The sequence below is a fragment of the Camelus bactrianus genome, chromosome 18 (genome assembly GCF_048773025.1).
Source record: "Camelus bactrianus isolate YW-2024 breed Bactrian camel chromosome 18, ASM4877302v1, whole genome shotgun sequence".
Lineage (NCBI taxonomy): Eukaryota > Metazoa > Chordata > Mammalia > Artiodactyla > Camelidae > Camelus > Camelus bactrianus.
Window position 1 is genome coordinate 13,339,669 of NC_133556.1, and position 13,140 is coordinate 13,352,808.

A 13,140-nucleotide genomic window follows, 5' to 3' on the forward strand; every position below is an offset into this window, starting at 1 on the left:
GGCCAGGAACCGTAGTCCTAGAAACAGGAAGGCTTTTTGACTCTCCTCTGATCCAGAAACTTCTCAAACTCCATTGAGCATTGTTTCAGTGCCTAGGGGGCCTGAAACACTCACCCCTACAACCAAAGCTGCCCCAGGTGATGCCCACCTAAGCTTTGTTCTCTCGGCCGTGCTACAACTCCACAACCCCTGTACCAGCGTGTTTGTTCTTACACAGGTGAAGGTGAGAGGTCAATCCTAGCAAAAGGGGAAGTTGGAGAAGATAATCTTAGATGCCTCTTGTGAGATGCTTAGATGGAGAAGTTGGAAGAAAGTTTGTTTGGGCGAGGAAGTTTTTTACCTCTTATCCAAAATCAGACCTCCTGAGGCTGGCCCTGAAGGAAAACTTGCTTTAGTATTTTGAGAGCTGGAAGTGAGGAAGGGTTGTCAGCTGTGGCTTCTTTACCAGTTGGCCCTCTGCTTCCCCAAGATGAGCCACTGGGAGCCAGGTGGCTGGGAGCCCTGTCCTGAGCTACAGAAGGCAGTGGTCCAGCAGTCGGGACTGAGCACAGGCCTGGTGGAAAGACCAGGATTGCTTCCAACCCTCCATTCTGTCCCCCTTCCCCACAAGGGCCAGATGCAAGGGGTCCAGAGTCCACTCTCCAGCAACGATTTTTCTTTGTGTGAAATTCTAATGTACACAGTTTACTTTGAAGCAACTGAACTTACTCAGCAGATTTTCCCCCCTGTAGCTATGAGAATTTTGAATGTGTATGAATCATGAGTCACTTCTGGTGGAGACAGTGAGAAAAGAGGGAACCAGAAATGAGCAAAGAGGCAGAGCATTTTGCAGTGTGGATTGGGAAGTGGTGAAGGAAGCTGAGGCTAGTTTGCTCTGCAGTCTGAGCAGGCGAGTGAAACCCGTGTAAGCCAAGGAGGGGAGGCCACATCCCCGGCTTGAGCATGTGGGCGAAGTGAAGGTTATACAATCCAGGGAGGGTGAGGAGAAAGAATCAGCTTTCCACGGAAGTTCAGTGTAATGTTTGCGTATGGCTGTTAGCGTAAGTGACGCCGTCTTGGTCCCCTGCAGTTTCTCCTGTCCGTCCACTGACCCTCCCCAGGACTGTCCTGTGCAGTGAATCAGTTCTCTGACATCTAGGGCTTTGCGGTTAATAGACATCTTTAATAGTCTTTAGGACCAGGTGGCCTCTATGCTCTGTTAGTCCCCAAACAATGATGAAAACCTTCCCTGACGTATTCCCAGTACCCATGGACTAATTACCCATTCATAAGTCTTGACTTATAAATGCCTATCCTGTTTCCAAGGAACCACCCCTAAAGCCTAGGTTAATTATAAAGTTGTCTCTATGGCCCATTGGTGATGGGGAGTGCAGGTGTGAATGCATCCAGATTGTCGTCTGCTGGATCCAGATCCCACCCTGTGAGTAAGTTACCCTTTTGTAAACTCATCCATTGATTATATGGAGCTGTCTGCTTTGTTTTTTGGGTCTTAAGATGCCTTGTCAATTTGGTGGGCACTTTTCATTCCCTTCGTCCTCCAACAGTTTGTCTCAAACACCCTATTTTTCTCTGTCTTTGGAACCACAGTGCAACCCAGGATGCGGGTGTCACTCAGTCCGAAGTCGGGACTAGTGTTAACCTGGGGACGTGGCAGTCAGTCCTCACTTCATGTGAGGAAGTGTACGCTTCCTTTCCTATCTGAGGCTTACGTTCCGGTTGAAGCTATTGCTGGTGTCAGCGGTTGGAAAGAGGCTCAAGTCGCTGGCTTTTCAAACATGAGCAATAATGATTTGTCTGACCGTCCCAGCGAGACTGGGATCCTCTTGAAGATAGTACCCATTCTGTTCTTCTCAGGTCTTGTGCTAGGCATAGAGTGGCACTGTGGGCTGGCTTCATCTTCTTACAGCTTTGAGGCTGCAGGAGCCTGCCGTTCTCAGGAGTATTGCCCGTTCTTGTATCACCTCCTGTACATTCTTACAAAGTTCCTTAGCCCATCTTGCTTGTCTCATTTTAGCTCCTCTTACATCATTTGTTTGTCTGTTGTTGGCTTCCTCTGCATTTATAAATGGCTCATTCTCCATGCTCAGTGGACTTGCATTGCATTAAGCACTGCTTTTCTGCTGCTAGACTGCTTTCTTCTAGGCCTTCCTTTATAGTGAGGCTGCCTAATCTTGTAATATTAGGTTGATTCCCTTGGACCAGAGCAAACGGGTGGTTTCGGAGCCACAGAGAGAGTGGGATATGGAGTTCCCTGGCTTGGTGGGAATTTGACCATTTGTGAAGCCTGTTTCTATCTGCTTGTCTCCCATAGAAAGAATCATCACCCGCTGTGGTGTACAGCTCCCAGAACTTTGGTTTGAATCTTGTTGGAAGTCGTTGACATTTCCTGGGTCCATGTTAGGTTCTTAACAGTGCTTAACCTTATTTAGTTGTGCTTAATTTATCCATCTCTTTTATGTTGTCTCTATGTATTTGAGATCCAAGTTTTCATTCTTTGGCCATCACTTCAGAGCCGTATGACCTTGGGTAAAGCACTTAACTTCCTTATACTTCTGTTAGTTAATATGTGAAGTGGACGTATCAGTGCTGTTCATGCAGAAGGGCATAGGGCTAGACCCAGATAATGGTTTTGAGGGTCCTTAGCTTTAGAATATATGATGTTGATTCTGCTTCTTTGTCATCATTGCTGGTTGAGGATTTTAATTGTAGGCTGATAACATACTAAGTCGAAATTGTTCTATTGAGAACAATAATCTACTCAATTCTGTGTTAGTTCTCAATAACTGCTTAGATTCAACTCTGATTCATGAAACAGTTCCTACCCTGAAGGAACTCACACTCTAGAGAGGAATGGGAGCGATTGTCTGTAGGGGTTGGGAAGGAGATAGTGTAGAATAGGGAAAATCATTTAATCTGCACCTTAAACGATAAAGAGGAATTTGCCCATTAGATGTGAGGGATTGGGTGATTTCAGGCAGACAGAGCAGCATCTGCAGAGGTATAGAGGACTGCAAAACCACGGCATGTTTAAGGAACAAGAACTCCTCTGTATTCCTTGAGCATAAGGCGTGGGTGGTGTATGTGAGTATTTGTCAGGGGAGAAGAGCAGTGGGGAACAGATTGGTGAAATAGGTAGGATCCAAATCATGAAGGGCATAAATGAATAACAGGGAGATTATGTTAATTTACATGCTAATGATGAGGAATGGATGAGCAAGGCATCCTGAGGTCTGATGTGATTAAGTCTCAGCCTGATGGTTCTACAGTCCTCAGCAGCCAACTTGAATACAGGCAGACACAGTAGTATAGTTAAAATTAAAATGCTAATGACTATGTTCAAAAGAAAGTCTTTATCTTTTAAAAATGTATACTGAAATGGTTTTGTATGAAATCATATGATGTGCTTGGAGGTAAGTCACACAAAGGTGTGAGACTGCAATTTATAATAAGAAACGTGTTTAGTCTTGTCCCATTTCTGGCACACAGCTCCTAAAACCATTGGAATTGCCTGTGATGAGAACGATAAATGTGTCTCATGTTAATGAGGTGACTTTTGGACTCACCTAAGGATGGTGGCTGTTTGCCATGAGAGTGAACCATGTGATTAGAGGGTTAGAGCTTTCGGCCCTGTTCCCCTGACCTCTGGGGAGAGGAGAGGGCCTGGAGGTTGAGCTTAGTCAGCAATGACCGGTGATTTAATCAATATTGCCTTTGTGATGAAGCCTCCATAAAAACCCCAAAAGGACGGGGTCTGAAGAACTTCCGGGATGGTGAACACATGGAGATTTGGGGAGAACTGCATGCCTGGAGAGGGCATGGAAGCTCTGTGCCCTTTCCCCATCCCTTGCCCTGTGCATCTCTTCCATCTGGCTATTGCTGAGTTACGTCCTTTTGTGATAAACCAAAGATCTAGTAAAGTTCTGTGAGCCACTCTAACAAAGTAATCAAACCCAAGGAGGGGATCGTTGAAACCTCTAATCTGTAGCCAGTCTGTCAGAAGCGTGGGTGATAACCTGGACTTGTGACAGACACCTGAAGTTTGTGTGTGTGTGTGTGTGGAGGGTGGGGGTGCAGTCAATCTTGTGGGACTGAACCCTTGTGGAATCGGATACTATCTCTGGGTAGACAGTGTCAGCATTGAATTGTAAGACACCCTGCTGGTGTCCAAGAATTATTTGGATGTGTGGGAGCCTCGCCCCCACTGTTGGAATTAGGGTGCAGAACCCTTTTTGGTGGAGTTGTTGATGAAGCAAGATTTTGCTGTGTCTATTGGAGCAGGTTGGTAAATACATGCAGTTAATGTATTCAGTCTTGCTATTTTTGTATCTATTTGAAATTTGCCACAATAAAAAGTTAAAAAATAAAGGTTAGGTGTGGGTATGTAATTCACAATGGTATCATTTTATTTATTCATTCAACCCTCAGAAATTAATTGAGGATCTACGCAAAAGAGGTTTAAAGCAATAAATGTTCTGGAAAATTTTGGATCTTAGTATAAAGCGCTTGAAATCCAGGAGTGGAGGTAATATGCACATAAATAAATTTAAGATAAGTTGGAATATTATGAATTCCATTTATTCAAAATAGGTCTACATAAAGTACTGTGGAAGTTCTGGAGAGAAGTTTTGTTTGTTTGTTTTAGCTCAGAGGAATCAGGAAAGATTTAATAGTGAAGATGGCACTTGAGCTTTATTCATTCACTGAATTCAACAAGTATCATTGAGCCCTACTGTGTGCCAAATACTGTTCTCAGTCCTCAGGATCCAGCAGTGAACAAAGCTGATGAAGATGCCACTCTTACAAAATTTACATCCTAATGGGGGCATGTAGTCAACATATAATAAACATAAGTACATTTTATCCTGTGTTAGATAAAAAATGTTACAGAAAAAAGAAGGAGGGCATCGTGAGGGATAATAGTAATACTGAGGGTAAGGTTAGGGAGGAGGGTTACAGGGATAAACAGGGTGATCAGGTTGACAGGTGGGCAAACTCTTGATGAGGGAGTTGGCCAAGTGGACATCCAAGTGATGAAAATTCCCACTGAGGGCACAACTGGAGTGAAGGCCTGAGTGGGAAGCCTGCCTGGTGTATTTGCAGAGCAGCAGGGGGACCAGCGAAGTTGGAGCAGAGTGAGCGAGGGGAAGAGAGGAGTAGGAAGTGAGGTCAGAGATGTAACAGGGAGGGCAGGATGGTGGTGGCGGTGGTACCAGTACCAGAGTTGGGTGGCAGACCTTATAGGCAATCATAAGAATTTTGGCTTTTACTTTTAGTAAAATGAGCTAGAAGCATGGCATGATTTGGCTTATAGCTTTCAATGATTACTCTGGCTGTTATGTTGAGAATGAATACTAGAGGGTGGGGAAACTTTCAAGAGGCTGTTGGTACAGTCTTGGCAAGAAACACTGGTGACTCAGGCTAGAACCATGGCAGTGGATGTGGTGAGAAGTGGTCAGAGTTCAGTTAGATTTTAAAGGTAGAACCAACCACATTTCCCAAAAGATTGGATGTGGGATTTGAGAGAAAGAGAAATGCCAAGGGTGCCTGTAGAATGGAGTTGCCATCAGGGGAGAGTATTCATGTTTTTTAAAAAGAGTTTTGTGTGGAATGGAGACTTCATTCACAGTTGGGTTGATAATATTAGGGCAGAGGTGAAGTTTCTATTACCTAACTAGATTCATTGATTTACCCTCTCTTGCCCCTCTTCAGTGGGTCTCCAATGAAACTTGTGTTTCCTGTTTGAAGTCGTCTCTCTTAAAGGCTCAAAACAAGGCTCAGCAATCTTTTTCTGTAAAGGCCAGATAGTAAAATTCCAGGCTTTGCAGGCTGCGCACTGATGCAGCTACTCAGCTTGTTTGAGGTGGTTGAAAAGTGGCCACGGACACACGAGCCACGAAGGTGGCTGTGTTCCCGTGGAGCTTTATTTACGGAGACTGAATTTTATGTAATGTTCATGTGTCACAAAATATTATTCTTCTATTTTTTTCTCAACTATCTAAAATGTAAAAATCATTCTTTCTTTATAAGGTGCACACACACACAAAAAAAAGATGGCAGGCTGGATTTGGCCTACTGCCTGTAATTTGCCAACCCCTGGCTTAAAATATGTATTTTTTTCAGGTCAACTTTGAACTGGATCATTCTGCCAGTTGAATGGATTTGACATTAGTTCCAAAGTGGGTTGGCCAGCTCCTTTGAGACTGTTTGTAGCCACTGCCTATTATAAACATAGGTGATTTGCCTTGTCTGTATGACCTTCTACATGACGTGTTAGTCTCTTTGATGGGAGAGTGGTCTAGATGACCTCTAGGATCCAATTCACCCTTAAGGTCCTAGTCCATTGATTTTCTTAAGGAACAAACAAACAAACAAGACTCAGAATTCATTTTGAAACTGTCTCCCGTAGCTTCTGCAGCACCGTGGTCTCCTGGTTTCTTCTAGGACCCCTCCATTCCATTTTCCTTTCCAGGTTCCTGATTTGATTGTTCCAGTCCTGCGGGTTCTGTCCTCAGCCGTCTTCTTTTTCCCTGTCTCCACTCTCTCTGGTGGCTTTCATCAGGCCATGCTTTCAGTTACCACCTCTTCGCTGGCGACTAACAAATGTGTGTCTTTAGCTTTGACTTCTCTTCTGAGCCTTTCCAGGTTTCCTGTTACCTGAAAGTTGAAGTGCAGACTCGTCAGCCTGGCCCACACTGACTCCTCGTGCACTGCCTGGCAGCTGGACCGAGTGGTCGGCAGCCTCCAGCGCGTCCTCCATTGTTCTCCCGCCTCGTCTTTGCCCTTGCTCTTCCCTCTGCCATCACTACCTTCTCTCCAGGCTGCCGCCTCCCTCCCCCTGACTCCCGGCACACGCCAAACTGACACCTGCCCTTTGAGAGCCCACTCAGAGGGCCACTTACTCTTCAAGATTCAGCTATGCCTGTACCTCTTGGAAGCCCTGTTTTATAGACAAGGTTAAATGTTGTCCCTGTGTGCTCGTATATTTTATGCACATTTCCGTTTTAGCACTTGCCTTATTGCTGTAATTATTAGGTCAGAAGTAGTTGCATTATCTGTTGAACATCAATATATTTACAAGTTGGTAACTTCCCTCGACTGAATTCTTGGGAGCACAGTTTGGGTCCTGCTTGTCTTTGTAACCCCAGAGCCTGACAGTTAGAAGGTGCTTAATTTGTGTTAAAAAATGAATGAATCCTACTATATATAAAATAGATAAACAAGGTCCTACTGTATAGCACAGGGAACTATATTCAATATCAATTGAATTATGGAAAATAATCTGAAGAAAAAAATATATATCCAAATCACTTTACTGTACACCTGAAACTAACACAACATTGTAAATCAACTATACTTCAGTTAAAAAAAATGAATCCATGAATACACACTTATATGGGCTACACTGACTTTGATACAAATCAAAATATATTGGCATTTATAGGCAAAAGTAGACTTTTTTATGATTGTATTTTATGTCTTTAAATATATTTACCTCTTTCTGTTGTAGGAGGAAAATTCTTTCAAGGATGGTGTCCCACTCAGAGCTGAGGAAACTTTTCTGTTCTGCTGATGCAGTGTGCTTCGATGTCGATAGCACAGTCATCAGAGAAGAAGGAATTGATGAGCTGGCCAAATTCTGTGGAGTTGAGGACGCTGTGTCAGAAATGTAGGAACAGTATTTATTCACCTTATGAAATGATAAAGAATTGCAAAAGAAGAGTGACTTTGGGGTGACATGCAGGACCAGGGCCGCAATTCTCTGATTTTAGTCCCTGGCTATGGAACGTGGGCACTAGGCTTTTTCTTCCATCACTTAGAGCTGTATTTGGTAGTGTACATCCATCCAACCATCCATTTATACAAATATTTATGGCAAAAAGTATATTTAAAATATTTGTCTCTGACAAACAAATTTGGTTGACACACTCTTAGCTTAGTCAGGGGAGTGATGACCATAAGTAACCCAAGAAGATGACCTGGCGGGAGGTGGCCTCCAGGGATCCAGTGCTTTGTCATAGTTGAAAGTGTGGCCTTACTGGTTTGCTGGAAACTAGTTTTCGCTCAGCGTCTCCCTGTGGATGCCTGGGTGAGGGTCCCTCCCTCCCTCCTGCAATCCTCTGTGCCACCCGCAGTCACCGGATCATGGACCATTTCATGTTCCGCTTCATTTGATGTGAGAATACCTGGCCTTTGGTTTCTTTCTTGGTTTACAAAACCTCATGGCTTCCAAGGAAAGTCCCTGTGGATAGTGGTTTTCTCAGCTCACTGGATGGTGTATTTGTGGATGCAAAGGACATGGCTACAAACTATCAATGTGATTCTCGAGCAAACCTCCCGTAGTTTATCCCAGGCCTCACTCCCATGGCAGCGTAGCATGTCTGTTGTCCAGTGGGGCTCTAGGCAGCACCTTCCTCATGGGTGGATATTTGAGGAGCTGGGGAGGGTAGGTATGTAAGCCTCGAGGACAGCTGACTCGGCTGGCCTGATTGTTGGGTCTTCCTCCTAGGACACGGCGAGCCATGGGCGGGGCAGTGCCTTTCAAAGCAGCCCTCACGGAGCGCTTAGCTCTGATCCAGCCATCCAGGGAACAGGTGCAAAGGCTCATAGCAGAGCACCCCCCGCACCTGACCCCTGGCATAAGGTAAGGAGGTTCCCAGTCTGGGCACGCTGTCTCCCTGTCAGCACCTACCTTTTGGGGCACGTCCTCTCGAGGGCATCTCACCATCGCTTTGGAGCTCCCTTCTGTACGGTTCTTTCAGCGCTTTCACATGGTCTTGTCTCGCTGGTTGGTCCTGCCCGTGTATGCCTTCCGTCTCCCCAGGGAGAGTCTAAGCTTCCTCTTCATCCTGTGCTTCTAGGCCCACGGAATATAGTTGTGGAACGGTTTCCTAAAGCTGTCAAGCCCCACCCATTGATTTCTAAGTACATTTAGAAAAACGTATATAAAACTAATTCCCTAGGCAATGTCCCTTGTCTGCTGTAGCTTGGGCAAACGCATTCAGGAGAAAAGGTATGTTTGAGTTTCTTTTTCATATGTTCTCTTTTGTATTAATCCATGCTTGGTATTTTATGTCTCCTTTTTGTAGGGAGCTGGTAAGTCGCCTACAAGAGCGAAATGTTCAGGTTTTCCTGATATCTGGCGGCTTTAGGAGCATTGTAGAGCATGTTGCCGCAAAGCTCAACATCCCGTCAACCAATGTATTTGCCAATAGACTGAAATTCTACTTTAATGGTAAGACTCTAATGGTAACATTTTCCCCTTCTTTTCAGTTTTAGTATTCAGTATCCTGAATGTGTTTTGGAATGCAGCTTAAGCCAGATAGCATCAGAGTTAAATGCTGAGACAAAGGATTCTCTTTACCAATGTCTTTTGCACCTTGGTTTCCTCTGCTCTGCAGAACAGACCTAGGTTGTCCTCTCTCCTCCCTTTAGTGTCCATTGTAATCATCCTGTCTCTGTATAAATGTCTGCACTTGGTAAAATGTTAATTCCTGTGTAACACATGTGACTTGTTTTGTTACGCGTTATATTTCAATTTTATGACAGCTCTCCTGTATTTGAACCAATTTAGACCCAGGAAGGAGAGTTAATTTGTGAGCAAGTAACTGCACTGCAGCTGCCTGTGGAGACACCTCCTGGCCCCTGTCTGGACCATCACAGAGCCACCGCTGTAGTTTTCTGTCATCTCAAGATGTCTCCAATTATGTCAAGTGGTGGCTGACACTTTTAAAACCAAATAATATTAATTTTAAAAATTTAAATGTATTAATAGAACACTTTTGAAGGGTCTATAGATAGAGATCATTTTAAAAAGAAGTAGAGAGTAAGTGTGCTGATTACTGTAAGAATGGAAATAATCAATCAAATATAAATTGGTATCACCTCATAGATGAAATTATGTATTAACTTATTTTAAATGAACATATTACTATTTCATGGTGTCCTGCCACCTTAACAAGTTTTGAGAATTACTACACTGGAAGCTGATGGGATAAAACTAATTTATCCCAAGACATTGATGATCTGAAGGAGTAACCTTGACAAGAGGTATTTGTAACTTAAAAGCAAAGCTTGTTCATTCTGAGGAGTCAGTGTGGAAGCCCAGGCTGTGTCAATTTACTGAAGGCCATTTTTAGCTCTGTCAGTGACATGGAAGTGAGGATACATCTGTGCAGAGAAGCTGGCCCTGGCCCTGCCAATATAAATCTGCAGATCTTTAACACGGTTTCAACCGCTCTTTCAAGGTGAATATGCAGGTTTTGATGAGATGCAGCCAACAGCCGAATCTGGTGGGAAAGGAAAAGTTATCAAACTGTTAAAGGAAAAATATCATTTTAAGAATATAGTCATGATTGGAGATGGAGCCACCGACATGGAAGCCTGTCCTCCTGCTGTATGTATTAAGCAAGTTAATTTTTTTGTGGTTGTACTTTGATTGTAGACAGCTGACTTAGCACTTGCTGTGATTTGTCAGAGTTAAGCAAAAGCGTATATAATTGTAAAATAAAAAACACAAATTCAATCTCATATATTAATTGAATTTTTGCAAACCCAAGAAAGGTTGCAAGTAAGGAACTTAGAAACCTTTAAAAACTTCCAAAGATCCCTTATCCCTGCAGGTTGACTGCCACCTCTTAGCCCAAGTCTGTGCTCAAGAAGGTTTGGCTTCATTTCCATAAATAATGCAGCTCTTACACTATAACCAAAATGTTAATGTTGTTTTATATTTGATAAACTATTTCCTCATGTGTTATTTAATCCTCAACACAACCCTCTGACTTAAAAGTATCATCTCCTTTTTGCTGATCAGGGAACTGAGGCTCGTGGAGGTTCGATGACGTGCCCGTATTAAAGTATTTTATTCTTCTGAGTTAACATTGTTTTCTGAGACTAGCCAGGAACGAGTGCTATAGAGCCAGTGTCCTAAATATCACGTGTCCATTTCCTGTAGGACTTGGACTGTATTACCTCATTCTAACTTACACTGAACCAAAAATATGGTGGTGAACATTTTACTACCTAGTTTCCTGAGATCTAAAAATAGCCATTGTCTCTGTCAATGATTAATCAAAGGTGGTTAAAGAATCTTCTGGGATCCTTTTAACATTACTTGAGTCAGTTCAAGATTAAATTTTTTTTTCTTTTTCTATTTTAATGGAGGTACTGGGGATTGAACCTGGAACTTCGTGCATGCTAAGCATGCGCTCTACCACTGAGCTATACCCTCCCCCCGGATAGCACGTTCTTAGATGATTTATAGCCGACGTCAAGGTTGACTAAGTAGTGAACATCTGGCTGGTTGAATGAGGAGTACAAGACATAAAATGCAGGGTTCTCTTGGGGAGCCCCCAATCCCAGTGTCCAGAAAGAACAAAATTACAAATTGCAGGCAACCCTACTAGTCAGAAGATGACACAGCCAGACTGAACCAAGAGAAGGGGACGCAAGTGCAGGTGTGTCGCCCTTAAAGTTGGTGAGAGGATTCCATGACCTAAAGGAGTTTAGCAGCTGCCACATGGAGGCCTGGCAGGACTAAGGGGAGGAAGTTTCCAGAAGGAGGGGAGGTGGCTGAGCACAGTAAGGATGTACTCATACTCGGCATAGTCCTGGGCTGGGCTCAGGGAAGGGGCTGCTGGAGAGGGCTTTCTCTTTAGCCGGAGAAGAAGACTCCACATGCCAGGCACTCTGCTGTTACCTTTAGGTCATGGGGAGCCCTGGAAGGCTTCTGGACCAAGAAGGAGAAAGTCAGTGTGTTAGGACAGCTGAGTTGGTGCTGGCTTGCAGGAAGGGCTGCCACAGAGGCAGGAAGCTCAGTTAGGGGTTAGAAATTTAACTAAATTTAACTGGAAGGTTAGAATCTAGATTTTTGTGTGCCCCCCCCAACCCCTGCCTTGTATGGTATGAAAATAAAGAGAAAGGGCAAGTAAGATAATTTTGTGCTTCTAAATGAGTGTATACAATGTCTGTATCCTGGCAGAAAAAGAGAAAATACTATTTTAAAAATTATTAACTGAAAGAAGGTATCACTTAGCAGAAATGACTGAAACAATGTAACTTTAGGTAATTCTAACAATGAAAAGTAGCATGCTGCTAACAGATACTGGGGTTGCTGCCTCCTTCAGCCCAGAGTAACACACATCCCTGGGGGGAAGGTCCCTCAGGCTCACCCAGGACACCAATCGGAGGGACCTGCTCTGGTCCTGATTCCAGGCCTGGGGGTGGGGCGGTGAGGGTTTGCACGGCACACCAGGTTTCCCTTTGATCTTTCCTCTTTGAAATCGCCTGGCCTGGATGTGATCCCCCTCCAGTTTAGAACGCAAGACGTTTACCATCTGGTGTGGTTTTACTTTTGTAAGCAGTGGTTTTGGTTTTAAGAGGACTTCAGTTCTTAGTTCAGCTGGGTGGACCTGCAGCAGTGGTGCCCAGACTCATTCATTCACGGGGCAGGAGGAGGTGAGGAGGCTAGCAGGCTCATGGGGAGCTCGGGAGGGAGGCGCCCCAGGTGAGGCTGGGCACACCTTTCTCTGCATGAGGAGTTTATTCTTTCAAACAACATTTATCGCCCCTGGCTGCTGCTGTATCTTTTTTTTTTTCTCTCTCTCTGTTTTTTTAAACTATTCGCCTCTCCTTTTTTTCTTCTTCCTTTTTAGGATGTTTTCATTGGATTTGGAGGAAATGTGATCAGGCAGCAAGTAAAGGACAATGCAGAGTGGTACATCACTGACTTTGTAGAGCTTCTGGGAGAACTGGAAGAATAAGATCAATTTTTATACACTTCATGACAACTTCAGGTTAATTTTTTAAAGTTATACAGTTTGATACTGTTTGCTTACAATTGTCTATTACAACCTAATATATAAATTTGGTACTGATTATCTGTACTTCCAAATAAACTTCCAGTTAGGGCTCCTAGAAAATTGTTGGTTGGTTTTTTAAAACTGTAGTTCCAGTATTATGATGACCTGGAGAGTTTTATAATCTAAATTCTTTATGTATTTTCCTAGCTGTATTTTATTTGGAGCCTTTCAAAGGTGGATAGTAAATTAAACATCTTCACTATTGGCAATATGGATTAGGCAGCTCTAAGTGAAATTGGTTTTCCCTTTGATATATAAATAAAGTTTTATCCAAGTATCAGAA

The 13,140-nt window shown here is 43.6% G+C and overlaps 1 protein-coding gene across 6 annotated transcripts in view; it reads left to right on the plus strand.

Moving 5' to 3' along the window:
• PSPH (phosphoserine phosphatase) overlaps positions 1-13,140 on the plus strand; it is a 29,484-nt gene extending 16,344 nt beyond the window's left edge. For all 6 annotated transcript variants that reach the window (XM_074346009.1, XM_074346008.1, XM_074346011.1 and 3 more), the window contains 5 exons: positions 7,508-7,666; positions 8,507-8,641; positions 9,087-9,232; positions 10,245-10,393; positions 12,651-13,140. In XM_074346009.1, the coding sequence (XP_074202110.1) occupies positions 7,527-7,666; positions 8,507-8,641; positions 9,087-9,232; positions 10,245-10,393; positions 12,651-12,758 (678 nt within the window). In that variant the 5' untranslated portion in view covers positions 7,508-7,526 and the 3' untranslated portion in view covers positions 12,759-13,140. The remainder of the gene's footprint in view (positions 1-7,507; positions 7,667-8,506; positions 8,642-9,086; positions 9,233-10,244; positions 10,394-12,650) is intronic.